Source organism: Cricetulus griseus, chromosome 7 (genome assembly GCF_003668045.3).
Source record: "Cricetulus griseus strain 17A/GY chromosome 7, alternate assembly CriGri-PICRH-1.0, whole genome shotgun sequence".
In the NCBI taxonomy this organism is placed as follows: domain Eukaryota; kingdom Metazoa; phylum Chordata; class Mammalia; order Rodentia; family Cricetidae; genus Cricetulus; species Cricetulus griseus.
The window spans coordinates 117,322,819-117,350,318 of record NC_048600.1 but is presented as its reverse complement, the minus strand read 5'-3'; the positions used below and the strand labels follow the sequence as shown (position 1 = coordinate 117,350,318).

Here is a 27,500-nt window from a genome sequence, read left to right as displayed (position 1 = left end):
GCTTGTATCCAGTCCAGCCAACCTATGAAAGGCAAAGAAATACCAAGGTCATGCACTATTAAGACTATCCTTTCAAAAGTGGCTGGGGGCATAGGTCAGTTGGAAGAGGATTTTCCCAGCATGCATAAGGCCCTGGGTTCAAGTCCTCACACTGTATAAAACTGGATGTGGTGATGCAAGTCTGCAATCTTAGTAGGGAGGTAGAGCAACAACATCAGAAGTTCAAGGCCATTCTCAGCCACATGAGGCCAGCTTGGAATACATGAGCACCTATCTAGAAAAAAAAAATGACGACTTTTTTTCTGTGTCGGTGAATATGTTGCATTTAAAACACTTCCAATTCTCACCCCTAAACACACACACACACAATTAAATGAATGCTAAAAATTTTAAAAACTCTTTTATATTTCTGTATGACCAGTGGTAAAGGGAAAAAAGGATGGGCAGACAGAAACAGAAAGAAAGGACAGAGATCAGAGATAGAAAAGACCAAGGGGCCAGGAAAGAAGACCACTCAGAAAATCACAACACACTCCCAGAGAAGGAAGCAAAAACGGTGGGTGATCCAGGAACGAATTCTGCAGTTTACAGCGCACCACCGCCATCTTATGGTCACCTGTAATATAACAGCCCTTTGCCCTTGGTGCATCCAGGCTCTGCAAGCTTTTGATTTGAGGAACTCTCAGGATATGGGGACCTGGAGTGCGCCACCTACTCAGTTAACCTGGCCTCTTCCATGCTTGAACACACTAACCAAAAGCTGGTTATGAAAGAAGTACAACTTTCTTTCTTTTTCTTTTTTTTTTCTTTTCTTTTTGAGACAGGATCTCACTATATAGCTCTGGCTGCCCTGGAACTCACTCAGTAGAAGACCAGGCTGGCCCTAACTCACAGAGATCCACCTGCCTCTGCCTTTACCTGCTGAGCCACCTCACTGGCTCATTAGTATTAGTGGTATTTAGTTTTTTGAGACAGACTGGCCTTAACTTGCTATGTAGGGGAGGCTACAAAACTTGACCCTACGATTCTCCTGCCTCAGCCTCCCAAGTACTGAGATTTTAGGCATGAGTCACCACAATTGGTGTTTAATTATTTTTCTTTAAGGCCTAACTAGATCATTGGGGAAACTTAAACCCTTAACAAGCAGACCCCATGTGAAAGCATTTATCTGTTGATTAATTAATTGATTCTGGAGCCGGGTCTCAGCCTTAGCCAAGCTGAGGCTAACCTTGGGCTCACTCTGAAGCCAAGGATCACCTTGAATTCCTGATTCTCCTACCTCTACTTCCTGAGTGCTGGGATTATGGGGGTAGAACGACCCTTTCACCGGTCATCTAAGACCACTGGAAAACAGACATTTAATTACAATTCATAACACAGCAAAATTACAGTTACAAAGTAGCAAGGAAAATAACTTTATGGCTGGGGGTTACTACAACATAAGGAGCTGCATTAAAAGGTCACAGCATAAGGAAAGTTGAGAAACTCTGCTCTAGAGGCAGGGACATGAAATGCCACAACAAATCGCTAACAATAGCTTTTCCTTTTCCTTTCCTTTTAAAATTCTTTTTAGGTAGGGTCTTGAGGTAGCGCTGCCAGACCTGGCATTTGCTACACATAGAGCAGGCTGTCCTTGAACTCACATCCCAAGGGCTGGGATTATAGGCATGTTCTATCATGTTCAGCTCCAGTGAATACTTTTTAAAATATGTTTTAAATGCTGGTCCTTCCTCTTACTGTGACTGCCCCCTCTCCTTTCAGACACTGTACAGGACTGGGTCAACTCTGGATGGGGTTGGAGGCCCAGGGCTAGCCCAGCTGTGTCTGAGCCCAGGAGGCAGGTATGGAATCAACAAATGGGGACGGACATCCCCAGAGGTTGGGATGGACTAGAAGTCAGGAGGTAAGAGCATGCTGATCTTGGGCCTCAGCATGGGCTGTACCTTGGAAACACTCTTGTCCCTCCGTGAGGGTTACAGTGGGGCTGGGTAGGCTCCATTCCTGGGGCACACAGGGATGCTGGGGTAAACAACTGCATTAACAGTGGTTCTTGTCTCCCAGGTCCACACTCCTTCTCTGTGTTCTCTGGTGAGGCTCTCTGACTGGCTGCATTTTCCTTTAACACCACCTCACTATGGAGTCTTGTGGTGAAACATTCACAGCAGTAAATCATGGAAGCCCAGGAAAAAGCTCCAAGCAGAAAGACATGCTTTACACGTTTTCTAATCAATGACCTTGATGTGGAGCCCAGGCTAGGTCTCCTGCTGAAGCCTCTCAGGTGCTTAAAGGATTGCAAGCACACCTTTAATCCCAGCACTCGGGAGGCAGAGGCAGGAGGATCTCTGTGAATTCAAGGCCAGCATGGTCTACAAGAGTGAGTTCCAGAACAGCCTCCAAAGCCACAGAGAAACCCTGTCTTGAAAAGAAAAAAAAATTACTCCAAGGTGGTCTGTGTGGATGTAGAGACATGGATGTGACACGGTGTGCATAAGGTCATCAGAGGAAAACCTGTTGGAGTCAGTTCTTTCCTTCCATCAAACTCAGGCTTCGTCACACGTAGTCAGGCTTGGTGACAAGGGCCCTTAACTGTTGAGCCATCTCACTGAACCCAGTGTACTTTTTAAAATTATTACACTTTTCAAGACTTATTTTTCATTTTTATTTGTGTGTTTGTGTGTATGCCTGTGTATGGATACTCAAGAAGCCAAAGGAAAGTGTCAGAAACCAAGGAGCTGGAATCAGAAGCAGTTGTGAGCTGCCCATAGTGGGCGCTGAGACCGGAACTCTGGTTCTTTTCAAGAGCTAGAGCTTTTAACCTCTCCTTCATTCCTCCAGCCCAATTTTATCCATTTAGGGTGCGGGAAGTGGGTGCCTGAGGCCAGAGGACAATTTGCAAGAGTGGGACACCTTGCAACAACATGGGCCCTCGGAATTGAACTCAGGTTGTCAGACTTGGCAGCAAGCACTTTTGATTCATTGAGCCATCTCACCAGGACCCAGGCTCTTAAAAAAAAAAAAAAAATGCCAGCTGGTGGTGGCACATGCCTTTAATCCCAGCACTTGGGAGGCAGAGGTAGGCAGATTTCTGTGAGTTCCAGGCCAGCCTGGTCTATAGAGTTACATAGAGAAACCCTGTCTTGAAAAACAAACAAAAATTATTATTATAAATAAAGACAGGGGGGTGGTAGAGGAGGAAGGGAGGGAGAAGGGAACTGGGATCGTCATGTAATTCAATCTTATTTGTAATTCAAATATATAAAAAATAAAAAAAGAGAAATAAAATAAAATAAAATAAAATAGAGTTGCACACACAATAAATAAATAAATAAGTAAATAAATACAGGGTCTTGTATAAACCAGGCTATCCTTGAATTAGTCAAGTAGTGGAGCTCGGCCTTGAACTTCTCATCCTTCCGCTTCCTCTGGAGTTCTGGGATTTACTGTTTGCTCTCTACCACAAACGGTTTATCCAGTGCTGTGGCCTGAGGCCAGGGCCTCATGCATGCTAGGCAAGCACTCTACTAGTGGGACCACATCTCTGGTCCTATTCTTCAGACTCTTAGAATTTTGCCTTTTCATGGCCAATAATTATTTTGAGATAGGGTCTCACTAAGCAAACATTTCAGGGACCCAAATGTCAGCTCAGCTCTCTGAATCTGTTGTCAGCAGGTGTTACAGGTCTTGTCCATCAACCTGGAATAAATGCCTTGCCATTGTGCTGCTCTTTGCTTGCAGGGCTGAGGGCTTGTTCAGATAAGCCTCCTGCCCTCATAGAATGTGAGGGAGGCTGTTCCTTGGGTCTGTCACTTCCCATGCTGTCACCCCTGAAGTCCCAGGGCAAGTCACTTTGTTTCTTCTAGCCCTCGGTGGATATGGACAAGTCATTGCAACACAGAACAGCTCCTCAGATGGGGTAAGCCAAGCCCTTTCCTTCTACAGAACACTGCAGAATGCTGTACTCCCTGTTCAGACCAGTTCCTGGTATTCATTTGAAAGAACTGCCCAGCCTGGCAAGCCACCTCACAATGGGCAGGGTCTGACAAGACAGCCACCCTCCACTCACACTGCAGGCTCTACTGAGTCCTTGATGACATCCATCCAGCAGCTCTGTTCCACGAAGGCTCAATGCTTATAGGCCCTCATGGGATGCAGAGTTCCCTTCAGTTACCACATATCAGGGTGTTCAAGGCTAATTAGACAGGGGAACTTCCCAGGAGGAAGGGAGAGACCAGGGAAGGGTGCTCTAGGCTGAAGACAGTCCCACAGATCAGGACAAGGCAAGAACCAGAGGTTCCCAAGGGGTAGGTAGCAGAGGTGAGGCTGAGAAACCCAGCTTGGGGTTGGCAGAGTCAGAGACCCCTGGACACAGTGCTGGAGGAGACCAGAACCAATGGGAATAGGATGATTCAGCAAGAAAGGAGGGGTACAAACAGGAAAGCTGCAGAATGGACAGGAGCCTGGCAGCGGCCGAGGCTGGAGTGGCGTCTGGCATGGTGGAAAGAGAGGGGATAGGCTGTGCTGCCTCAGGGTCTCTGAGTTGCAGGTACTGTGTGCTATATGTCCCCCAAAGGCCCCATGGGTCTGCCTCCTAGCCTGGGTGCTATGGCTGGGAAAGAAGGTGAGAGAACCAGTCAGGGTGCTTCATAGATTCTGGGCAGCCAGCCCTAAGTCCTGACACCCAGGGGTCCTGAGATGCAGCTATCAGGAGGTCACTTGTTTTTGTTTTGACATTTTTAATCTATTGCGCATGCCTGTGTGCACATGTGTCAGAAAACAACTTGCAGGTGTCAGTCCTCTCTCCACCCACGTGGGTTTTGGAGATCACTCAACCTTCTGGCTGGATGCATGCATTCTCACCCTCTGACCTATCTTGCCGGCCCCGATGTCGTTTTTGAGAAGTGGATGAGGACCGGAAGTCTGGAAGTCCATGAAGTCAAATGACAGATGGAAGCTGTGGTACTGACCAGAGTCTCCATGTGGCTTCGGAGTCACTCTGCTGAGGCCCTAACCAAGCCATGGGGGTCCCGAGAACTTTTCTTTCTTTGTTCCTTTCTTTGTTTCTTTGTTTCTTTGTTCCTTTGTTTCTTTGTTTCTTTGTTCCTTTCTTTCTTTTTGTTTTTTTTGAGACAGGGTTTCTCTGTGGCTTTGGAGGCTGTCCTGGAACTAGCTGTTGTAGACCAGGCTGGTCTCAAACTCACAGAGATCCGCCTGCCTCTGCCTCCCGAGTGCTGGGATTAAAGGCGTGCGCCCGGCTTGAGAACTTTTCTTTCTATAAAACACATGTAAGCCACAATGGCGACACTTGGGATCTTTATTGGAACCAGAGTTGCTGCTGCAGAGAGAGAGACACTTTTTCACCTCCCTCCAGCATCCCCAGCAATGCAATAAGTGAGCAACAAATAAGCCGCCAACATCTTTTCCTCCACAAGTGGGGCCTTTGCGAAGGTCTGGCTCAGGGGTGGGAGGGGCACTCAATGGCTGCCGGCCGAGAGGCGTTCTGAACACACATCCTCTTCTGCCCACTGGTCCTCTTCCCCGGGGAGGGTACAGTTCCACACCCACAGCTTCATCCTGTCAATGGGGGTGTGAGCAGCTGGTGGCTACCAGAGGAGCTCCAGGGCCTGGGCCTGGGACCAGGAAGGTGCTGATGGATGGACACCAAGTCCCTGTTGCTACAGAAGTCACCGAGACCTCGTTGTTCGTTTTCCTCAGAGTGAGCAAGTGGCTTTGTGGGTTTTTTCCTCCTCCTCCTCCTCCTCCTCTTCCTTCTTCTCCTCCTTTTCCTCTTCTTTGAGGCAGGGTTTCACATATAGCCCTGGCTGACCTGGAGATCACTCACAGATCTACCTGGCTGTCTCCTGAGTGCTGGGATTCAGGGTTAGTGCCAACATGCACTTGTCTCTTTGAGTCAGGGCCTCATCCAATAGCTCAAGTCGTCCTCAAACTTGTGATCCTCTCAAGTGCCATGCCTGGCTCTAGGGCCCCTTCTGAAGGAGGCAGGTAAGTCTCTTTGGGGCTAGAGAGCACAGGTGACTCTGAGGTATCACAAGCTCGGACCAAGCCAATGGCCCAAGCCAATACCCAGTGGTGTTAGTGAGACTGTTAGCACTGAGCCTAAAGCCAGTCTCTGGCTTGGAGAAAAGAAGACATGAGCTGTGACCTTTGATCCAAATGATGTACAAACCACACTGTGCAGAGCCAATAGGAGTGCTGAAGGCTTCCCCACAACAAAACACAGGGCTTCAGGGAAGGTGTCCACTGGGACTATAGCAACTTCCCTCCAGCGACTAGCCCCAAGCAAATTCAGCATGGGGGGAGTATCTGCTATGCTGATGGGGACCACTGGCCCTTAGCACCTCAAAGGGTGTGTTGCCCCAGTCTGATGAAGCCCAGAAGACAAGGACACATCTCCATGCCCCTGATTGGTCTCCCTTTATTCCAGTACTGGGTGGGGAGGGGACACACTATGCCTTCCCTCATTTATATGCTGACACCCCAACTTCACAAATGACTGTGTTTGAGATAAGGCATTTAGAGCAATGACTGTGTTGAAATGAGTCAAGAGAGTGACCCTAATCCCACAGGGCTAATGTCTTCATAAAATGACACTTGGACTCGAGGTGAGACATCCGGGGTGCACAGGGGAGAGAGACTCAGGACAAACTCGTTGGGTGTCTGCAGGAGTCAGGCCTGCAGACACCACATATTCTCTCATTTACACATTCTAGAACCCCGAGGACATGGCAGTCAACCTGAGCAACGCTCAGATGGAAGCAAGGAAAGGGGGTACCTCCGGGACTAGAAATTTCATGGCAGCCATGGAACCAGCTGCTCCTATGAAAACCTCAAATTTCCCCAGGACCGAGGGGGAAAGCCAAGCCCAACCTGGGCGGTACCTAGTGAAATCCATTGTCCAATCAGAAAAGCTAAAGAGAGGAAGGGAGGAGCCAGTGCTTTGGTGGTCTGTGAGCTCTTGGGGGGGGGGGGGGCGGCAGAAGCCAAGTCTGGCTAGAGATCTGCCTGGGCTCGTTTGGAGACTGCACCCCGACCGGACCGCATGGCTGGCCACGCCCTTACCTTCCCACCTCCTGGCTGGTGTTTCAGATTCTCGGTGGAGCCAATCTTGGACCTGACATTCTTCAGGTCTGGCATGGGCACAGGGGCAGTCTGCAGGCGGCTCTTACTGGCCGATGGCGACTTGGGGGGAGTGCGGACCACCGCCACCTTCTTGGGCTCCCGGGTGGGCGGCGTTGGTAGGGATGGGGTGCGGGAGCGACTGCCAGGGGTCCCAGGGGAGCCGGGGCTGCTGTAGCCGCTGCGTTCTCCGGATTTTGGTGTTTCGCCTGGAGGGTGGGGAGAGAGGAAGGGACTGAGGCCAGGTGGATGGGAGTTTGCAAAATCCCTGAGGCCACTGGACTGGGGGCCCACTGCGAGGATCCAGAGGGAGATCTGAGAGAGGACCATCTGTGGAGAAGCATCTGCTCATCTGTGCTCCAACACATGGTACCTCTTCCCAGGGATGGCCTAACTATCCCCAAGCTGCCAAGTGTCCTGAAGTCAGGAGATGGGTTCTAGCTAGCTGTGCGTTTCTCGATTTCACCGAGAGAGATAGTGATTGGGTGCTGCTCCGCAAACCCACTTCTACCTGTCCTTCCTTAACTGAGGTGATGTAACGATTGGGATCCTCCTGACCCTTCCCCCACAGAGTAGATCTGAGGCTGCTGGGCACATCCAGGGCTCCTCTAACTGTAGGGCTTCAGAACAATGTATGATCCACCTGCCCAGAGTTTTCCATACAAGCCACGCCCCGACACTGCTGAACCCTACCTTGTTGTTCCAGTCCGGGAATGCCCTTCTCCACGCCCCTTTCCCAATCCCATCAGTTGCCAGGAAGGCTGCCTGGACTTCTCAGCAGGATCTGTCCCTCTCCTCCCTGCGTCCTTCGCCCCCCCACACTTCTCTCATAGTAGTTGGCATGCCTCAGACACACCTAGGGTTCACTGAGCCACCACACCCCTGGGGTTTTCATTTTGTGTTTGAAAACCTCTCAGGTTCTTAGCGGGAGGTGGGACTTGTGATACGCAAATTTTTGGGCTCCCATCCAGCGCTGATAGAGGCCTGCAAAACTGGCCTTTCCCAACCTACAGCCAGGAAGAAGCATCTTATCAAATGCACGTACTGCAGCCAATCTCCACCTAAACATCAATGTTCAGTCTCCAGTTCCAAGTCATAGGAACCCCTAAAGCCATCAAGTTCTGTGATATCTAGAGCCACCGATTCTATGGGCTTAGCTCTGTCTCCATGTCTCCAGGGGCACAGGATGGTGGTAGCGTATGTTCTTTTCCTGACACTTGCAAAGAAACCATGGGTGAGCCAGTGACCCCATTATGCCCGTGTCCTCATCTGAAAGATGCAGGAGATCAGAGTCCTCAAGACCTTATTTTTGAAAAGGGTATATGGGGGTGGAGATAGGGTGGAGAGGTGGCTCAGCAGTTAAGAGCACTGGCTCTTCTTCCAGAGGACTCAAGTTCTATTCCTGGGACCCACATGGTGGCTCACATCTGTCTGTAACATCTCCGAGTGAAATGCCATTTCTTTTCTTTAGATGATTTATTTCATGTACTTTGGTTTGCCTGTTACAGGCAGTTATAAGCTTCCATGTGGGTGCTGGGAATAGAACTGGGGTCCTCTGGAAGAGCAGCCGGTGCTCTTAACCAATGAGCCATCTCCCAGCCCTGAAATGCCATTTTGTAACAAAAAACTCAGCCCATGTCTCCAGGAACATGTTCCCCATCCCACAAATGGCCCTAGTTCCTGAAGTAAACGCAAACACGGAATGTGAGTCCACAGATGCCTCCAGTACAAACCACACTTGAGAAGAAAAGTATACATGATCTTTCCAGTCTCGGCCTCTCTGGGGTAGCCTGGGCTGGAAGCAGAGACCCTCCCAGCCTTGCAGACAAGCACAGGGGCAGAACACACACTAAGAGGGTCTGCCCACCCAGGGTCCGCTACCCAGAATTACCTCTCTCAGATTTTGCCCCTGCAGGGGGTAGTTTTCTCTGCACTTGCTTGGGAGCTTAAAAAGAAAAATCCACAGACAGCCTCATTATAATCAGGCTTACAGGTGTCTCTCTGAGTACTTCAGGTGGCAGCATCTGGCTGGTCCACCTAGCATAAGAGACAGAAGCAGGAACAGGTGCAGGGACCAGTGAGGAAGACATAGCCATCAACATGGAGCCACCTAGGGGCAGGTGAGATGGGAGGAGCAAGGGGAGCACTTGCTTCAAGCTACTGTGTGAGCCGGGCCAGCACAGTATTGAAGGAGACGTGCCAGACACGCCACGAATGCTACTAGATCATCAGTGCACAAGAGACACACCAGACACACAGTTAATTAGTGAAAACACAGCCCAGCAGGCAGGCAGCACCCTTTACAATGCCAGGCAGAAACATGCAGCGGGCAATAGGTGCTGCCTCTGGCCAGGAGAGCAAGGGCACCAAGAACCAGGCCAGACACCATAGCTCTCCTGGGCACCACTAGGGAGCAAAGGCCAGACAACAGAGTCACATGACATCTAAGTTCCTTCTAGATCAAGGTCCTCAGGGTTTCTGCTGCTGGTGTCTCTACTGGACGTGAAACATCCCACTGTGGCCTGGCCAGGTTCTCAATGCCAACTGGATTTTATTTACAGAAGGCTGGAGTAATGACCACAGCACACCACTGCTCAGCTAAAACCCTTGAGTTTTGCTAGAAGATTCCTAACATCACAGCTGCATGAGGTTGATTTGCCGGAGATCCCCGATGATGTCCTGCCCAGGCTACCACTCCTCCAAAGAGACAGGGGACCTGAAAACACCTCACGCTGGGCTGCCTCCCCAGAGCCGTGGATTAGGGTGCATGCGCCTTCCTTACCACTCATGAGCCATGTGATTTCATTTTCCTCATGCTTTCAAAATGAGCCAGATTTCTTCATCGATTAAAGGGCAAGGGTTTATTATCTACCTCAGACAGTTGTCAAAGGTCTAAAAAGAAGACAAATGCTCCAGTGCTCAGCAAACTGCAAGGTGTTAGTTGGTGCCAGGCGTTACTAACTGACCGTGGTCGCCTGAGGCAGGCGTCACACCTTCTGGAAGCTTCTGAGAGAGCATTCTCACCTGAGCCAGGAGGGGTCTTTGGGCTGGGTGTGGTCTTCGCTGGGATCCTGGTGGCGTTGGATGTGCCTTTCTGGCCTGGGGGAGCTGCTCCCCGAGGTGTAGCAATCTTCGTTCCAGTTTTACCATCGGCCCCCTGTAAACCGAATCGGGGTAAGAGTTTTTCACTGGGAAAGGTGACTATCACCACGGAAAGGTCAACCCCACCCTCCCACCTTGTTGGAAGACGGTGAAGGTAGAGATGGATGCTAGAACAGTCTGCTTGTACAGTCTTGAGGGTCTGTGGGGCACACAGCCCCCCAGTTCACCTGCACATCAAGTATCAGGTTCTTATTTCCTCTTAGATGAATTGCGAGCTAGTCTATGTCATCAAATGACAGTAGTGCTTGGAGCAAAATCAGGGTCAGAGTAGATGAATAGGCTGGCCCAGAAAGACCACGCCTTGGGGACACCCCTTTCCTGACTCTTCACTCTTGATGCAGCTGATGGAGGGTGGGTTCACCAGAGACCCTCAAAGACACTTGCACTCAACAGCCGAGTCATGTCTTCTTCTTTCTCCATGGCCCTGGGAGCTCCATGACACCTTAGATGTGTGCTAAGAGCCCTTGGCCATGAACACTGGCTGAAAGCTGGGAGCCAGAGGTGGAGCAGACACAATCAGCTGATTGTGAGTGGCTACAGGTCTGGTGGTCAGTAATGACCGTTAGATGTGGCATGAACTTCACAAAGAAACCGCACGAACCAGACTCTGGAGGAAGCTAGGAGAAGAATAGGAGCTATTGAGATGGGTACAGCTGGAAGCTACGCCACCCACTGGAGGCGTGGCCAGTCACCATAGGAACTCTAGAGGGAGCTCAGGCCTTTTCTTTATCATTTATTTTTATTTTTTAATTACTTAATTAACTTTCATATTTTTTAAGATTTTATTTATTTATTATTATACAACATTCTGCTTCCATGTATATCTGCACACCAGAAGAGGGCACCAGGTCTCATAACGGATGGTTGTGAGCCACCATGTGGTTGCTGGGAATTGAAACTCAGGACCTCTGGCTCTTAACCTCTGAGCCATCCACCCAACCCCTAACTTTCATTTTTTGAGACAGGGTTTTACTATGTAACAGCCTTGGCTGTCCTGGAACTTGATCCATAGACCAGCCTCAAACTGGCCTCAAACTCAGAGAATAACCTGCCTTTGCCTCCCAAGAGCTGAAATTAAAGGTGTGTGCCCCATCTGGCTAACTTTATTTATGTTTTGAAGAGTCATTCTATGTATTATTGTATTGATCCCCTACCTCTTACTTCTGGGTGCTGAAATTATGAGCATTGCCACACCTGGTTTCTTTTTTATTTTTTTGTTTTTGTTTTTAAATGAAGACCCACTCTGTAGCCCAGGCTAGCCTGAAGCTCACTCTATAGCTCAAGCTAGCCTCAGATTTACAGGAATCTTCCTTAGTGTTAGGGTTGGTTACAGGCATCAGGTACCATGCTTAGCCTAGAGCCCTGGTTTTCAAACTGGGGTCCCCTGCTTATCTTGGGGACTACTGTTTCGAGGGGAGAGGGAGGCAGGAAGCACAGCTCCTAGTCCCCAGCCCCCGCCCTGTCTCTTCTTCAACCATCTAGGGCTGCCTGTGAGTTTAGGTGTAGAGAGAAAGCGTTTGAACACCATGGTACAGCAGCCTGCGCCTCACCGAAGGTTATTTCCTTACCTTGAGTTTCATCTGCTTTGTCCCAGGACTGCCATTTCGGGGTGTGACAGAAGAGACGTGTTTAGGAGAGGTGGCTGGCTCAGGGTACACGGCAGGGCTGGAGGGTTTGATCAAAGGGTCTGAGCTACCAGGACTGGGGCGTGTGGGGCTAAGGCAGGGCCTATTGCTCAGGGTTTTAGCACAGGAAGGTGTGGATGTCTTAAACATAAACATAAATAAAATCAAAATAAAAGTCAGCAATGGGGGAGGGAAACAAACTGAAAAAAAGGACGAAAAACTAAACATGAAGAAGGCAGGTCACAGCTCAAAGCAGTCCTCTACACTGCACTTCCAGTAAGGACAGCACGGTGTCATCTATCAGCTACGCACATGCTACTCAGCTGACACGGGGTGGACATAATTAAAATCATATAACATAGAACTCCTCCTCTGTTTTTTTTTTTTTTTTTTAAGACAGGGTTTCTCTGTGTAGCCCTGGCTGTCCTGGAACTCACTTTGTAGACCAGGCTGGCCTCAAATGTACAGAGATCTGCCTGCCTCTGCCTCTGAGTGCTGGGATTAAAGGTGTGCGCCACCACTACCTGGCATATAGCATCAAACTTCTAAAAGAGATGCTGAGCATGGATAGACATTCTGGTACACCCTTCCTCTAGGACCTGGACCTCGTTGTGCTTGGTACTTGGAGAACACTGGCTTAAAAGGGCTTCCCTCCTGGCAAGTGCATGGAGGCCGTCAGAGAAAAGACAGCAAGATTTTCTCAAGAAAGAATACCAATGTGTCAAGGGTCAGAGGCATTCCTTTTTTGGCTCAACCTCAGGGGAAGCACCCACCGGGGCTCACTGACACCCACCTTCTCTTTCCACCATGCCAACAGGAGGATTGTGCCAGAGTCAACAAAAAGCTTCTGTCATATATCACTGAGGATACACACTACAGTTGCACACACATACATGCACATAGGTGCACACACATGGATGCACACATACACAGCCATATTCACATGGACATACGCACACACACATTTACTTTATGATTAAGCAAAGATGAATAAGACTAATCTTAATGTTATCTAGAAAGACTCAATCTGGCCAAAGGTGACACCAGAGCATACTGCACTTCAGGAAATAAATGTCTGTGTGGATGGATGTTCTCCAAGAAGGACTGGCTCCCCGAACCAGAGTACCTCAGGGTTGAAGGCTGACACTCATAGTTGCCTCTGGGGACTCTGCCTGGAAAGGGCAGCACTGGTATGATGCAGGGTGTGAGGCCAGACCTTTGGGAATAATGAACTGAGAGGCCAAGTGTGGGGTGCTCTGGAGTCCTGACTGAAGACGGCCGCGCTATTCCGGTGTGTTACCTCATCCCCTCACTGAAGGAGCTGGGGACCAGTCTGTGCCTCCACTGTCAGGAGGAGAGCTCAAGGGACAGCTGCTCTGGGGCTGCTTTCACAGGGGAACGCTAGAGTGAGTACTGGGACCCCTTGTTCCTTAGCTGGATAAGACCTTCTCCATAGGCGGCATTCTCTACCCAGCCTAGATCTGTAGTAGGTTTGGCCCCATGCTGTGGTGTGAGCTAATCCAGGGCAGGGACTGTGGACTGAATGAATACACAAATGCTGAGTACATGCACACTTGTGCAAGCATGAGGCCAGAACTCGCTGCCCCTCCCCCTGGAGGGAAATGAGCATCTTGACTGATAAGCAGCTACCACTCCTGCTTCAAGAAGTGGGGCATGGGTTTCTGCACGAGGCTGGGCTGCCTCTCTCTGAGTACCCATGACAGGAAGTCTAACAAGTGCAGAACAGGGGCTTCTGGGAAAGGTTCTCAACCCCTGCTACCAGATTCTAGCACCATCATCCCCATCTGGAGGCTCCCAGAGGCTCTGGTACCAACTACAGGCTAGATGTTCCTGGCAGCATTCACACCAGTTGCCCGGTTGGTCCAATCTGGGACTTTCCAGGAAGATGTCACTACACAGCTGTAGGAACTTCTAAGATAAAAAAATCCATGGAGGGAGGGGACTACAGATAAAAAATGGAGGACAAGGTGGAGCTCAGGATACCAGTCCGGGGCGAGCAGGCTGCTTTATCTACTGGGCTTGGTTGCAGAAGACTAAGGGCTTTCCTTAAACCGCACTTTCCAGTCCACACTTCCCTGCTCTTCATTTCAAGGAGGTTCACTAATTCAGAACCCAAGGCAGGCAGGCCCACATACAGCTCAGCAACCAATACCACCTGCCGATTCCCCCTAGACTCAGCTCCTGTTCCTCCTTCCTTGGTTTGTTGTTCCCTGCTGTGCTGCAAGACAGCATGGCTCCTCCGTGCTCCTCCCAGCTCTTCTCTTTGAAGGCTCCCCTGGAATCCTCCCTGCCTTTGTCTGGAGATCACTTCTTGCCTTGCTCACGGCTCTCTGATCCCCGGTATACTCTGCGGATATTAAAACTTCTCTGTTTACTGAGCATAGCTCTGTGATGGTAAGGATAAGAAGCACTAACTCCAAACTTTACCACAGAAAATTCACACACATCTTTATTTAAACTATGAGGGAATGGCAGGAGGTGAGCATAGGGGTGAGCACCCCTCCCTGTATCAAGACAGAAACACTGCCTTTGTAAAAAGCAACAGCTTTAAATGAGAGCTGCACTCAAGTGACAAACACTTTCCACACATCGTAAATGAATGCAAACACAGGCATGAGGCACAGCCGCTTGGCGAACGAGACAGGCTGGTCACTAGCTTACCTTCGCTTTCTTCTCATCGTTTCCAGTGCTGTCTTTCCTTACACCGGCCACTCGAGCTGATAAAATACAAAACGAGAATGCACGTGAACCCTGTGCTTAAGGTTTGCAGACACACCAGAGCTCAGGGTTGGTGGTGTGAATTCCCTTTGGTTGCAATCCGCCTGATTTTCTTAGTTCTTAAATCTGCTAGGTTCTCATATCATCGTTAGTATCACACAGCACACAGGACCATTGCTCAGAGCAACCTGGCAAGATGGGGCAGCAGGCTGGCTGAGGGTGTGTGCCATGCAGGGGGAAGGCAGCAGGTGCTGTTAGAGGTGCATGTTGACACGTGGCTGTGGCCAGTTCACTCTCTTGCATTTGCTAACCACACTGAAGGCCAAGGCATGAATGGGATAACCCAGCCTGGGTCCAGGCTACAGCAGAATCAGGGTGAGGGATCTCTTTGTGGCCAGACTTGGTCTTGCTTTCCTGTGAGATCCCTGCTTTACCCTCTAGGGCCTCAAGGCTGGAGTGAAGCCACCTCTATTTCCTTACCCTATGCTCGAAGGGTCCTCAGCCTCACCTTCTTGGCCATTTTATGCTGAGCATCCCAACCCCCCACTCCAGAACAGATGAGCCTAATGGGGCTATCCTCCCCTTTGATATGGAGTGCAGCCCACAATCCAGATCATCTCACTAGCAGGGACCTTCCACATCAGCCCCAGCTGCTTACAAGGAGTCCTTACAAGGAGTACTCTGACACAGCCCTGATGGCACTTTGCCACTCCTGAGGGCCCTTTAAATATGTCACCCCAGTGTCACTATTAACCTGCAGATGAACGAAGCCTGGACTTCCAGAGTGACCAGCGCTGCTGGCTCTCCAGCCCAGGGGGTGTCCCCATTCTACTGTGGAGGAATCACCTGGGGAGTTGGCATACAGACTCCTGGGTGCACTGAGGCTGGGTGTGCAACCAACAGGTGCCTAGGAATCCGCATTGCAGTAGTTCAGTAGATCTTAGGCGTTCCTTTCTCTTTCAACCATGTGTATCTGTTTAGGACAAACGGCAGTGCCAATCCAATTCTGACTCAGGGAAAAACCCACCATTTCCTCAAGGCCAGACTTTTACTAACCACCAGAGCTCTAGCTGTGGTTGTTCCCGGGCTCAGTGACATCGGAACACCTTGGAACACTGCCTGACTAATTCCCAACTCTACCTGTGAGAGCAGTTCAGTTTCTGCCCTTTGCGCTTGCACTACAGTGTGGCTAACACACTCTCCTGGTTCTTGTGTTGGTGAATTCTTTCACTGGAGTAACTGGCTTATCCCCGCCATTACCAAAAATCAGCCTGCTAGACGAGCACTTCCCCAGCCCACACAGGCCTCAACAAGCCCTGTTCTGGGATTGGTTAGCAGGGGGCATCACACACTTCTGGGATATCCAAGAACCCATCCCCCTTAGAGGGCCACAGTGCACAGCAAGGGCTCTGAGAAGTCCTAGACAATGGAAATTCTTGGGCTTTGCTTAGCCTTTTTTCTAACCCCTTCTAAATTCTCCATGCTGTGGAACTATACCCTCCCTACCCCTACCCCGAACATCTATTGACACCTGGACGATAGAACACTACTTAGGAAAACACTCGAGGCAGTCATCTGTCCTACCATTGTTTTGGAGTTTAAAAACAGGACACAGGCTTCCCCTACTCTGCCTTAACTTTTGTCTTAAGACAGGGTCTTATGTAGGGGAGTCTAGTCTCGAACTCCTGACCCCCCTTTTTCTCCATCCTGAGTACGGCACTCATTATAGGCATATGGTATCGTGATCAGATTTGTTGTTGTTGTTGTTGTTGTTTTTGTTTTGTTTTTCGAGACAGGGTTTCTCTGTGTAGCTTTGGAGCCTATCCTGACACTCAATCTGGAGACCAGGCTGGCCTCAAACTCAGAGATCTGCCTACCTCTGCTTCCCGAGTGCTGGGATTAAAGGTGTGCGCCACCAACGCCCCGCTCAGATTTTTTTTTTAAACACAGTCTTGTTATGTAGCCCAGGCTAGCCTTGAACTCACTATGTAGTCCAGGTTGGCCTCAAACTTGCAGTGATCCTTTTGTCTTAGCTGGAATGTGCTGAAATAGCAGGCTGTTCTATTTATGGTACTGGAGTGCTTTCTATAAGTAGAATTTAAGTGATAGTTAATAGATGCTTTTGACTCTGAGCTTAGGAGGCATCAGGTTCTAGGCTCTGCAAATAATTCTAAAATATCAAGTAGTCTATGCTGACATTTATTTATTTATTGTACAAGAGCACATGAATGCGTGTGTGTGTGTGTGTGTGTGTGTGTGTCTCTCTCTCTCTCTCTCTGTGTATGTGTGTGTGTGTGTGTGTGTCTGTGTGTGCCTGTGTGTGTGTCTGTGCATGTCTGTGCGTGCGTGCGTGTGTGTGTGTGTGTGTGTGTGTGTGTGTGTGTGTGTGTGTGTGTGTGTACCACATGCATTCCACCATACACATATGGAGGTCAAAGGACAGACAGAGAATTGTCTCCCCCAGTTGTCCTCTGATCTCTATGCCCAGGTGGCAGCATGTCCTTGCACCATGTGGGTCTTGGGGATGGAACTTACATTATTTGGTTTGGTGGCAAGTAGCTTTACCCATTGAGCCATCTAGAAGGCCCAAATGCCAAGTATTCTAAAATCTTAAAGCCACGAATGTTGCTGCCTGGAGGCTGTTCCAAAGGGTTCCAGATGGGGTTGCACACTGACTGACAGGATTGTCCCTGACTGACATGAGTGTCACTTTGGACTTGGAGGATATGCTTTATTCATCATTCCTGCTGCAAGCAGTATGGGGGAGAGCTTTGGGAGTTGTTAGCCACCTCGATAGTGGTGGCTGTCACCCATCAAATGTAACATGCTGCCTGTTGGTGACAGGCAGGTGGACTCAGTGGTTCAGCACCAGGAGGACATGCTCTAGCATCTTCTGGAGGGCAATGTGGGGGACCATGGCAAGAGGGTGCAACCTATTTGGATTCTGAACTTGACTTCAACCATTACTTTCTCTGGGTGTTTATCTCAAGGTCAATTTCCTGCTCTGTGGCCAGTTTCCTCATCTGAAAAGTGGGGCTAATTATGCCTCCTCAGAGTGCTGGGAAGGTTCTAGATTATGAATGTAAAAATACATCATAAGCCCTCAAAAATGAGGAACACTGTTATCCACTCTATGTCGTGTGACTACCAACCTCTGGTGGGCTGGTAGACCATGGTGGCCATATCAAGTGGATAGAGAACAAAACAGGGCAGAAAGCACAGGACCAGGTGTTGGTGACATGCAGAATAAGGGCAAGCGTGAAAGGAATACGTGCCACTAGAGGCTGCAGGGCAGGGGCTGGGAAGGCAGCAGCGGCCCAGGCGGTGGGTTTAGTGGCTATCCTGGAATCTCAGGGTGTGGCAGTCAAGGAAGGCCAGAAGCTCAGTGACAGTGTCCACAGCCTGGAGCACCAGGGGAGGAGTGAGGGGACTTAGACCACAGACCTTTAAGTTGAGGGACCCGACTGACTGGCCTTCCCGGCAGGCCAGGTGTGGGCTGCTTCTCAGATGGTTCCAGAAGGCTAGCCTCTTTGGCACCCTTTCCCACAGAGGGGCCCTGGGCCTGTTGCTCCTCTCCAGGGGTCCCCACCAATGTAGCCCCTTCCAAATCCTGCTCCTTCGGCACGCTGGCTTTGATTTCCACGTGGAATGTGAACTCTGGGGCAGCCTCGTGCCCTTCCTCCATGGGCCCTGTGCCAGGCCCTTCTGACTGCAAGGCCTGAGTCTCTGTGGAGACTTTGGAGAAGTCAACAGGAAGTGGGATGGCACCCTCAACCGAGAACCCAGGCAAGCCAGTGGTTTCCCTGGAGACAGCCTGAGGGACAGCCCTACCAGGGGCCAGGGGTGCCTGGGAGGGAGGAGAGTCCTGGGATGACTCATCCAAGTCAAGATCGTCTTCCACATCCTCCTCACTCTCAAGCCTGTCTTTGCCCCATCCCTCCTTCTGAGGTGACTCTTGCTGCAGTAGCTCAGAGGCCTGATGGCTTCTCTCCACATCTTCAGGTCTCGTCCCCGAAGGTTGGCACGTGGCCTCTTTGAGGCCTTGTGGCAGGAGGGGAGCCTCAGACACGTTAGGCACCGGTTGGCAGATCCAATCTGAGATCCCTGAGTCTGGAGCCTGGCCTTCATGGCGCCCTGGCTCTCCAAGCAAACTTTCTGGGAAAATTTCGACCTTCTCTGACTCTGTGTGGAGATATCCAGCAGAAGAGGGCTTCAGAATGGGCAGGCCCACCTTGACAGGCTCTGGTCTCCACTCCTGGACGGGCTTCTGAGGTCTAGCTGGTGGAGGAGGGGACTGGGCAGGTGGGGTGCTCCTGGGGACAGTGAGTGACTGACAAGCCTGGAGTACCTGACTGTTTTTCACCTAGAGGTGACAGGGAGACGCCAGAAACGCCTGTGCTCTGTGGACTTGAACATTAAGTTTCTGGCTCAGGAACCTCTCAGGCAGCTCTCTCTACTGCCTGGGAACCCTCACAGCCTCAGGGCTTGAAGAGGCAATGGTTAACAAGGGTACAGACACTGTTTAAGGGGGACCACAGTTCGTACTTGCCATAAGAAAAGACCCCTCAAAGGTACCAGGACTCTCCCAACAGGGACCAGGACCCATCTCGGGCCTGGCTCATAGCTTGGAATAAAAGTTCTCTCGGTCTGACCAAAAAAAAAAAAAAAAAAAAAAAAAAAAGAAAAAAGAAAGAAAGAAAAAACCAAAGCCGGGCGTTGGTGGCACACGCCTTTAATCCCAGCACTCGGGAGGCAGAGGCAGGCGGATCTCTGTGAGTTCGAGGCCAGCCTGGTCTCCAGAGCGAGTGCCAGGATAGGCTCCAAAGCTACACAGAGAAACCCTGTCTCGAAAAACCAAACCAAAAAAAAAAAAAAGTTCTCTCAATCTGTCTGCCACTAGCTTGCTGCATGACCCTCTCTGGGCATCTGTGTTCTTTCCTTGGTGACCTCTGAGTCCCCTCTGGTATTCAGCTGGTCCAGAGCCTGCTGGCATCTCTGTGGCTACCCAACATGTGATTATGGGATCTGATGCATGCTCACCTACCATTCACAGAACCCAAGCTCCCAGAAGATTCTGGGCTCCAGGTGGCCTTGGCTGGATCATGAAGTGGTCCCTCTCTCTCTCTCTCTCTCTCTCTCTCTCTCTCTCTCTCTCTCTCTCTCTCTCTCTCTCTCCTGGGCAGGTGAAAGCAGTAGGCATCATGAGTTACCCAGCCTCCAGCCCTGCTCTGATTTGGAAAATTCACAAGCTATGATTGTCAGCACAGAGCTTTGCTAACTGACCTGTGTATGGGTTCCTCTACATGGAACTGCAGACATTTGTAGCTCTGTGGTCAGCCTTCATGGCCTGCCTTTTGCCTCAGGTGAGGCAGGAGCGTGGAGACCCTTGTTCTAACTGCTCACCCAACACACTGCCCACCAGCTCAACCGGTCTAAGCACCTTTTCCTGGATCAGTCAAGTGATATTCACATAAAACCCTCTTCAGAGTATCTGGCTGTGTGTTAGGGATGGGGGTGTCCCCTTGAGTCTCACTGGGGTCCTCAATCAGCACTCTGGCTCTGTTTGATGCTTTGTTTGGGACAGGGTCTCCTGTACCTGAGGCTGGTGTCAAACTCACTATGAGGCCAAGGATGACCTGGAATCTCTGATTCTCTGATCTCTGCTTCCAAGTGTTCAGATTACAGGCATGTGCCACCATACTTATGTGACTCTGAGCTTTTTTGAACATCCTACTAGGTCCCAACAAAATATCTCAAGCAACTCTCCGGTTTTCTAACAAAACCTATAATCTCAAGGGCTTTGGGGACACAGGAGAGAAATTTGGATAAGGGGAAGGAAGGAGAGGGGAGAGCATGTGTATCCACACCCATGTGTAACTTTTGACACACACAAGTAATATGGACACTAAATCTCTGTCTCTAACCCAGTGGGACTCAGTGTGGCTGGATCACTATCACAGGACCCAACTCCAGCCTGGCCCTCTCCTTCCTTATGCCAGGTTGAGTTCACAGTTACATTTATTTATGGTCCCAGTGTCAAGGCTGTCACATGACAACTGATCAATAAATGCATTCTACATAGAACAGCTACTCATCAGGTGTCTTACTCAGGCCTTGGTCTGTCTCAAGGATGGACAGCAACAAAGACAGAAGTGGGAAACCAGCAAGGTGTGGCTACTCAGGACCAGCCGGCTCATGGACCAGAGGCCGAGACAGCTACCAGCCATGATACCACCCAACAGACTTGGGCCTCTACTACCTTCAAGAAAATGCTCCCTAGAAATTATTTTTGAATGGGATGTCCTGGAGTCTGATGTACCACAAGACCTTTAAAGACTTCAAGTTGAGTCGAGCCCCTAAACATGCACAGTAAGCACACACAGTAAGCACACACAGTAAGCACACACAGTAAGCATACTTTGCTGTGTATGTGAACTGATGAGGAACCCAGGCATAATCAAAACTCCCAGTGGGAGGATCTGGGCTGGAAGAATCCTCTTTTCAGTTTCCAGGGTACTGTAAACTACTCAGTGACTATCAAAGGATGCAGCGCAGGTATTAGAGGGCTTGCCTGGCACACAGCAAGCCCTGAGTTCGATCCCCAGCACTGCATAAAAGGCTCATATCTGCAACCTTAGCACACAGAAGGTAGATGTAGGAGGATCAAAAGTTCAAGGTCACCCTTAGGTACAAATGGAGGCCAGCTTGGGCTACATGGACCTTATCTCAAACCAACCGACCAACCTTTTTAAAACACGGACTCACAGGGAGTGGTGAAAGGGCACAAGGTAAACAGGGTCCTGACAAAATGTTTCCCCCAGCTCCTCCTCAGGAATCTAGTGTCCAAGTCACCTAAAGGGGGATGAACTAGGCTAGAGGTGAAAGGTTCAGGCTTTAATGCTGATTGGCTCTACCTCTTTAAGAGACAGACCCCGACCCCTGACAACAGTCAGGGCATGCACAGGGACCTGCTATCACCACATCACCCACCACGCATTTACAGCCTGTGTGAGGACTCTGGGCATGCGTGGCACCTCAGTGTGCATACATAGTCTTGCCTTTAAAAGTTCCAACTTCCCTGCTTCACTCTCTCTATACTCGCTCTCTACTCTCTACTCTTCTTTTTATCTCTGTCTCTGTCTCTGTCTCTGTCTCTCTCTCTCCGTCGACCAGCCATGGTGGTCAGCCATTTACCCTGTTTCTCTTCTCTCTTAGTCTCTCTACTCTGCCGGGCCTATAATAAAATGGTTAATATGTCTCATCTTGTGCCCTCCTCTTTTTCTTCAAAAATTTTAACAAGAGGTCAGTGACAGAGTCCTTCATCACGAAACAGAGGACAAATCATCCATCACTTATGAAGGACACCATCTCTCAGCTCCTCTGTCATCTATAAGCCTCCCTGCTATAGAGGACACTCTCAAGTTCATTTATCCAGAAAAATAGAAAACAAAGCCAACTCATGCTTTATCTATACTGGAAGACTCCATTTCCTAAAAATCAAGACTCTCTATGATTTTTTTTTGTTTTGTTTTGTTGAGACAGGATTTCTCTGTGTAGCCCTGGCTGTCCTGGAATCTGCGTAGCCTGTCCTGGAACTCTCTCTGTAGACGAGGCTGGTCTCAAACTCATAGAGATCCACCTGCCTCTGCTACCCAAATGCTGGGACTAAAGGTGTGTGCCACCACTGCCCAGTGACTCTTTAAGGTTTTAGAAATTCCTTTAAGAATGTATTTTTGATAAAAAGCTGCAGAAAGCAGCTTGCCTTGAACACAGCAATTTGGTTCCTGAGAAGAAATATAACAAAGTGTGAAGAACACAGAGAAGGAAGCTCAAATGGACAAGTTTTGTGGTGATGTGACTGACAGGTCACCGTGGGAGCATCACCCACAGTACTCATCCCCAGGCTAGGCAAGGCCTGTTTCATTCAGACCCCACCATCCATACCATGCCACACACGCCCTGGGAATGAATCAGAATGGTATTAGAAAACTCTGTCTGTGTCCACAGAGCCTACATTTGATAAAGACAACTCCCTCGGGGCCTCCTGGACTTGTAAATTAGCACCCAGGGCTAAGATGTCTTTTCATGGTAGAGCCCACCGAGTCCTCCCAACCCCTCTCCTCCCCATCTTGAGTCCTAGATATAATTCGGGCCACTGACCTTGAGTCACATGCCCAGCAGCTTGGTCCTCCAGGTTGGGGGTATCTCCAATGCCTGCTTCTTCAGCTGGTCCGAGGCAGCAGAGAGAGAGGACAGAAGCAGAGAGTTATTACTTGTTGCAATCCGTGCTCTCTATACCTTGTGTTTCTCACATGCAGGAGGGGTGTGCCCTGTGGGGTCAGCTGTTGTGCTCCACTCCGAGAAGGCCACGGCTAGGGACAGTGGTGACAGCACCCACACACCTTCCAGGTGACTGCGACCTAGGAGGAAAGAGCTTCTCCATAGGGGTCTGAGGTCCTGCTGTCTTGCCTGGCTCTACAAAGATGCCAGGACTCAGGAGACCAGAGAGTCACAGTGGCGGCATTGCCTGCCCTGGCCAGCACTTTGGGAGGACAGGGGCTCAGAGACAGATGGTGCTTGCTGGGGTCAGGCAGCTGGGGTGTGGACCTAGGAGCCACCACTTGCCTGGCCTCTCTGAGCCTGTTTCCTCATTGAGAACCTCAAAGAGATGATTCAGGTTTGCCTTGTAGGAGGGTAGTGACAGAGGACAAAGCCTGACTCGCAGGAGGTGCCTCAGGCTGCCAAGATTCTTCCCTCTAAACCCCACATATGTCACACCTGAAACCAGCATTACCTGGCTGGAGCAAGGCCAGGTAATGGGCAGCTTTTTTGGGTCTCTGTGTTCTATTTAAGGAGCTGTCAGCCAACCCAAATAAAGAAGGCTGAGAAAGTTCCAGACCACATGAGCAGTATTCTAGTCAGTAAGCACTTATCTCGAGAACACAGGAGAAATCAGGACACAGCTGTGGGATGGCACACACACAAGTCCACAGGTGGGGTTTATAAAGCAAGCTGGCCCATGCTGACCTCAAGGCCTTGAGGCACACCAGAGGCGGCTGCCTTCAAGAAATGTTCACACAGTGCCAGCTGGGCCGTCAGCCTTATCTCTGGACTGAGGTGCTCAGTCTCTGCGCACCTAAACCTCAAGCCAGTTTTCATCTCACTTGCCACACAAGGACAGCACAACAAAGAGCCTGAGTCATTGCACAGTCACATGGTGTCCGGTAAGCGCCTAGCCAGATGGCTGAGTGAGGGTGGGGCCACAGGGAGGTGGCAGTGAACTTGGAAGCTCTCCACCCACTAGTTATCAGCTCAGACACATCTAGGTCCTCTGTGCTGCCTAGGAGGTCTTTTGGTGACAGTTCCTTGTCAGATAACACAACAATGGCCACATATTACATCAACTGTCTGAGAAGGCAAAGTCCAAGAGTGGCTTTGGTCTGAGGAGGACAGGCTCAGAGTGACAGCAAATCCAGCTAAGCAGTCATGGAGTCCTTAGCAGACATAAGGGGGCATTCTGGAACTCTTGTCACTGTCCCAGCACTAGGGGAGTCTATTCATCTTCCAGTGCAGGATTGTGATATCCTGCCCTGGGTATGAGGCCAAAATGGTGTATCACTAGCAACTTTGAATGCTCCCGGGGGTGGTGGAGGAGCATTTTCAGGGAGGTACAAGTTCCCTGTTCTCCTGGAAGACAGGCATCCTACAGTGGAAACTCACACAGCATTGTTGGGCAGCTTTACTGAGCACTAAGAAGCAGCAAACATGTGCTCCCATGAGTACAAAGTGAGCTCCATCTCCACCAACAGTCAGAAACCTGCTCAACTCTAAACCCAGCCAGAGGCGATTGGCCCAGGGCTGGAGTGGTTCCATAAGGTCTTGCTAAGTAGTCCGTACTTGCCTTGCACTCACTATGTACCCCAGGCAGGCCTTGAACTCTTGATCCTCCCACCTTAACCTCTCCAGCACTAGGATAACAGCCATGTGCTGGCATGCCTAGCTTGTCTCCATAGTCTTCAAGGCACCAACTAGAGACAGACACTTGGCTTCGGTTCCCTCTGGCTTGAGATCTGGTGGGCTGCAGTCAGGGCCCTGCCCAGGAATACAACAGGACAGGGAAGGGCTGGCTGCCAAAGAAAGGAGAATTGTCATAGCAGAGGTGCAGCCAAGATGGGCATGGGTCAGAGGCGGCATTGGGGCATCTTAGATCAAGCCTAACGGGTTACTAGTGGGAGTGAGTCATCCTCCACAGAGGTGATGCTGTGGCTGGATCCCCGAGAGGAGGGATGGCACAGCCTCCAGAATCTGTGGCAGAGGCATGGATCTTTACAGAAGCCGGACACAGGAGTTGAGAGGGAAGAATCTGGATGGATTAAAGAAAGTTCTATGTGATGGTTAACATCCACAGTCAACTTGCCTAGATTTGGAACCACCTCAGGGACTGCTGAGGTGCACATGTGGCTATGTCTGCAGGGATTTATAGAGAGGATTCTTGGAAGTGAAGACCTAATGTGGGTGGCACCAGCCCGTGGACTGGGACGGGGTTAGTAATGAACAAAAGCTGATGAAGGAGAAAGCATGACCAACGCCACACTCCTCTGCTCCTCTACCACTATGGCTACCGCAATGCTCTGCCCAAGGCCACGGAATCAAACAACCATGAACCCTCTGAGCCCATGAACAAAACAACAAGGCTTTCCTCCCTCCATTGTTTCTGTCAAGCATCTGGACACGTATGAGAAGCTAATAGTCTCCATGAGAGAAACAGTAGCCTCTAAGTCCATGGCAGGGAGTGGGAAGCTGGGCTGCCTCCTCCTACACACCTGCCTCCACTGGCCCAGAGTAGGGCTGGTTTAGAACATGGTTGTGGGCCTGACTGATCAGACTGGCCCTTCTGATGAGCATTTATCAGCTGTGATGGCTTCTCCCTTCATCACACTCAATTTACAATATGGTGGGGACTCATGGATGCTAAACCAGGCACTGTACCAACTGAGCTACATCCTTTTGCAGGCTGTTTTGTAGCCATGAAGACTATAAAACATTTCTGGTTACCCAGGAGAGATGAGAAAGTGGAGAGTTTTCATCCCAGACTGAAGACGAACTTCTTCCACCACAAAACTTTGAAGGGATAGCCAGAGACAAAAATCAAGTCTCTCATGACCTCACCCTATAAGGTGTTCCATGACCTTCAAGTGTCCTTCATATTCAAAGCTGGGGCCTGGCCAGGCTTTCAGGACATCTGGTCTACCTGCTTCGGAAGACCTTACTGCCAGTCCATCACTTTGCAAAGCAGAAACACATTTTGAAAGACCAGGAGGGCACTGCTTGCTCTGTAACGAGCGTGCTCAGTGGATGTGTGAGAAAGCGGCTATGTTTACTCTTCAAGGTCAACTTGATGGGGTTGGAACCACCTCTGGGTGTGGACACTCCTCCCCCTCTGGGAGGAGACACACCTCTGGGTGTGTCTTTGAGGGTATTCACAGAAAACTTTAACTGTGACGGGAAGACCTACCCTGAACATGGGCAGCGCCATCCCCTGGGCTGACGTCCTGGGGAAAAAGGAGAAAGCCAGCTGAACACCAGTATTCATCTCTGCTTCCTGACTGCAGATGCAGTGTGACCAGTCACTGGCACCTCCGCTGCTGTGCCTTCCCTGTCACATGGACTCCACCCCCTTAAACCATAAGCCTGAACAGACCTTAAGCTTCTCTGTCAGGCCACCACAAGGCAAAGAGTAACTAGTACAGTTGCAGAAAGCCCATCCTCAGGAAGGGACATTCCCACCTCCATTGCCACGGAGTCCCATGCACAGTGATTAGTCAGTTCTTGGTAGGCAGCTGGGCACCTCACGTTCATCACACTAACGCTAGACTCCTTCATGAGCCCATGGAAGAGGACACTCGAGGAAGGATACCTGGGGCTCTGGGCTGTGATGGTTCTTGCCTAGGGCCCTGACAAGCTGACTTACGAATGCCCGAGCAGCCCCAAGTCCAGTGCTTTTTCTTCCGGTGTGTTTGCTGACTGACCAATTCCCCATCATCCCCATGGGTGGAGCAGGCTACAAAAACAGGTTTGGAAGTCAGCACAGGCCTAGAAATGGACATGTGGTCACACTTCTGAAGTCCAGGACCAGCCCATTAGACCTTCAAAGAGATCTAGTTATGTGGTCACTACTCCATGCTTGGTGCTCCAAGGGGTAAACTGTCCCCTAGGGGCAACCTGTCGCTTGCTACAGCTAGAACTGGAGAAAGTGTGAGGAAGGCAGAGGTCTATTCTCTTTCCCCAGAGAATCTTGCTGCGAACATCTCTAACTGGCATGTTACCTGAGGCAGGATCCAGCAGCAATCAGAGGACCCTACACGCTTGTGTGAAGCAGCTAGACTCCAAGGCAGCCACTGCTAACTTAGCCAAGGTCCCCAGAAGCCAGAGTCACTTACACATCTGCTTCACTTGGCTATGAGGATGACCTATTGAAAGCGGGTCAGCAGGGCCCTGGCAGCCTTGGGGCTCTGGGAGTCACCCTCACCTGTGGTTCCTTCTGGGATCTCCACGTGGGGCTGGGCAGCGGCCTGCTTGTCGGAAGCTCTTTCTTCCACTAGGGGCGCAGTCATGTCTGGAAACCACCAATAGTCACCCTTCTGTTGTTTTTATAGGGGCAGTGCAGGGACAGGGCCTGCCAGCCACATGCAAGAAAAGCCAGCTCAAAGCAGGGCCACAGCCCTCCTCCCATTTCCCCAGGAAGTAGATTAACAGAAAAGAGTTATCAAGCCATCTGCCTGGAAAGCCCACAGGGGCCATGTAAGTACTACAACGGACATAGCCTGATTCCCGGGGTGG

The 27,500-nt window shown here is 50.2% G+C and overlaps 1 protein-coding gene and 1 long non-coding RNA gene across 9 annotated transcripts in view; one reads left to right on the top strand and one right to left on the bottom strand.

Annotated features, from left to right (window-relative positions):
• LOC100765120 (microtubule-associated protein tau) overlaps positions 1 to 27,500 on the bottom strand; it is a 95,384-nt gene that overhangs the window by 14,318 nt on the left and 53,566 nt on the right. For 2 of the 8 annotated variants that reach the window (XM_027427901.2, XM_035447225.1), the window contains exons 3-9: positions 22,821 to 22,886; positions 18,105 to 18,842; positions 14,604 to 14,659; positions 11,865 to 12,062; positions 10,159 to 10,291; positions 9,026 to 9,079; positions 7,078 to 7,343 (exon numbers count right to left, since the gene is read on the bottom strand). In XM_027427901.2, the coding sequence (XP_027283702.1) occupies positions 7,078 to 7,343; positions 9,026 to 9,079; positions 10,159 to 10,291; positions 11,865 to 12,062; positions 14,604 to 14,659; positions 18,105 to 18,842; positions 22,821 to 22,886 (1,511 nt within the window). Of the gene's footprint in view, positions 1 to 7,077; positions 7,344 to 9,025; positions 9,080 to 10,158; positions 10,292 to 11,864; positions 12,063 to 14,603; positions 14,660 to 18,104; positions 18,843 to 22,820; positions 22,887 to 27,189; positions 27,277 to 27,500 lie in introns of all 8 variants that reach the window. The other 6 variants (XM_027427909.2, XM_027427911.2, XM_027427897.2 and 3 more) reach the window with 5 other exon arrangements.
• LOC118238099 overlaps positions 27,269 to 27,500 on the top strand; it is a 36,404-nt gene continuing 36,172 nt past the window's right edge. Inside the window, exon 1 of the long non-coding RNA XR_004770671.1 lies at positions 27,269 to 27,461. This is a non-coding gene — a long non-coding RNA (uncharacterized LOC118238099). The remainder of the gene's footprint in view (positions 27,462 to 27,500) is intronic.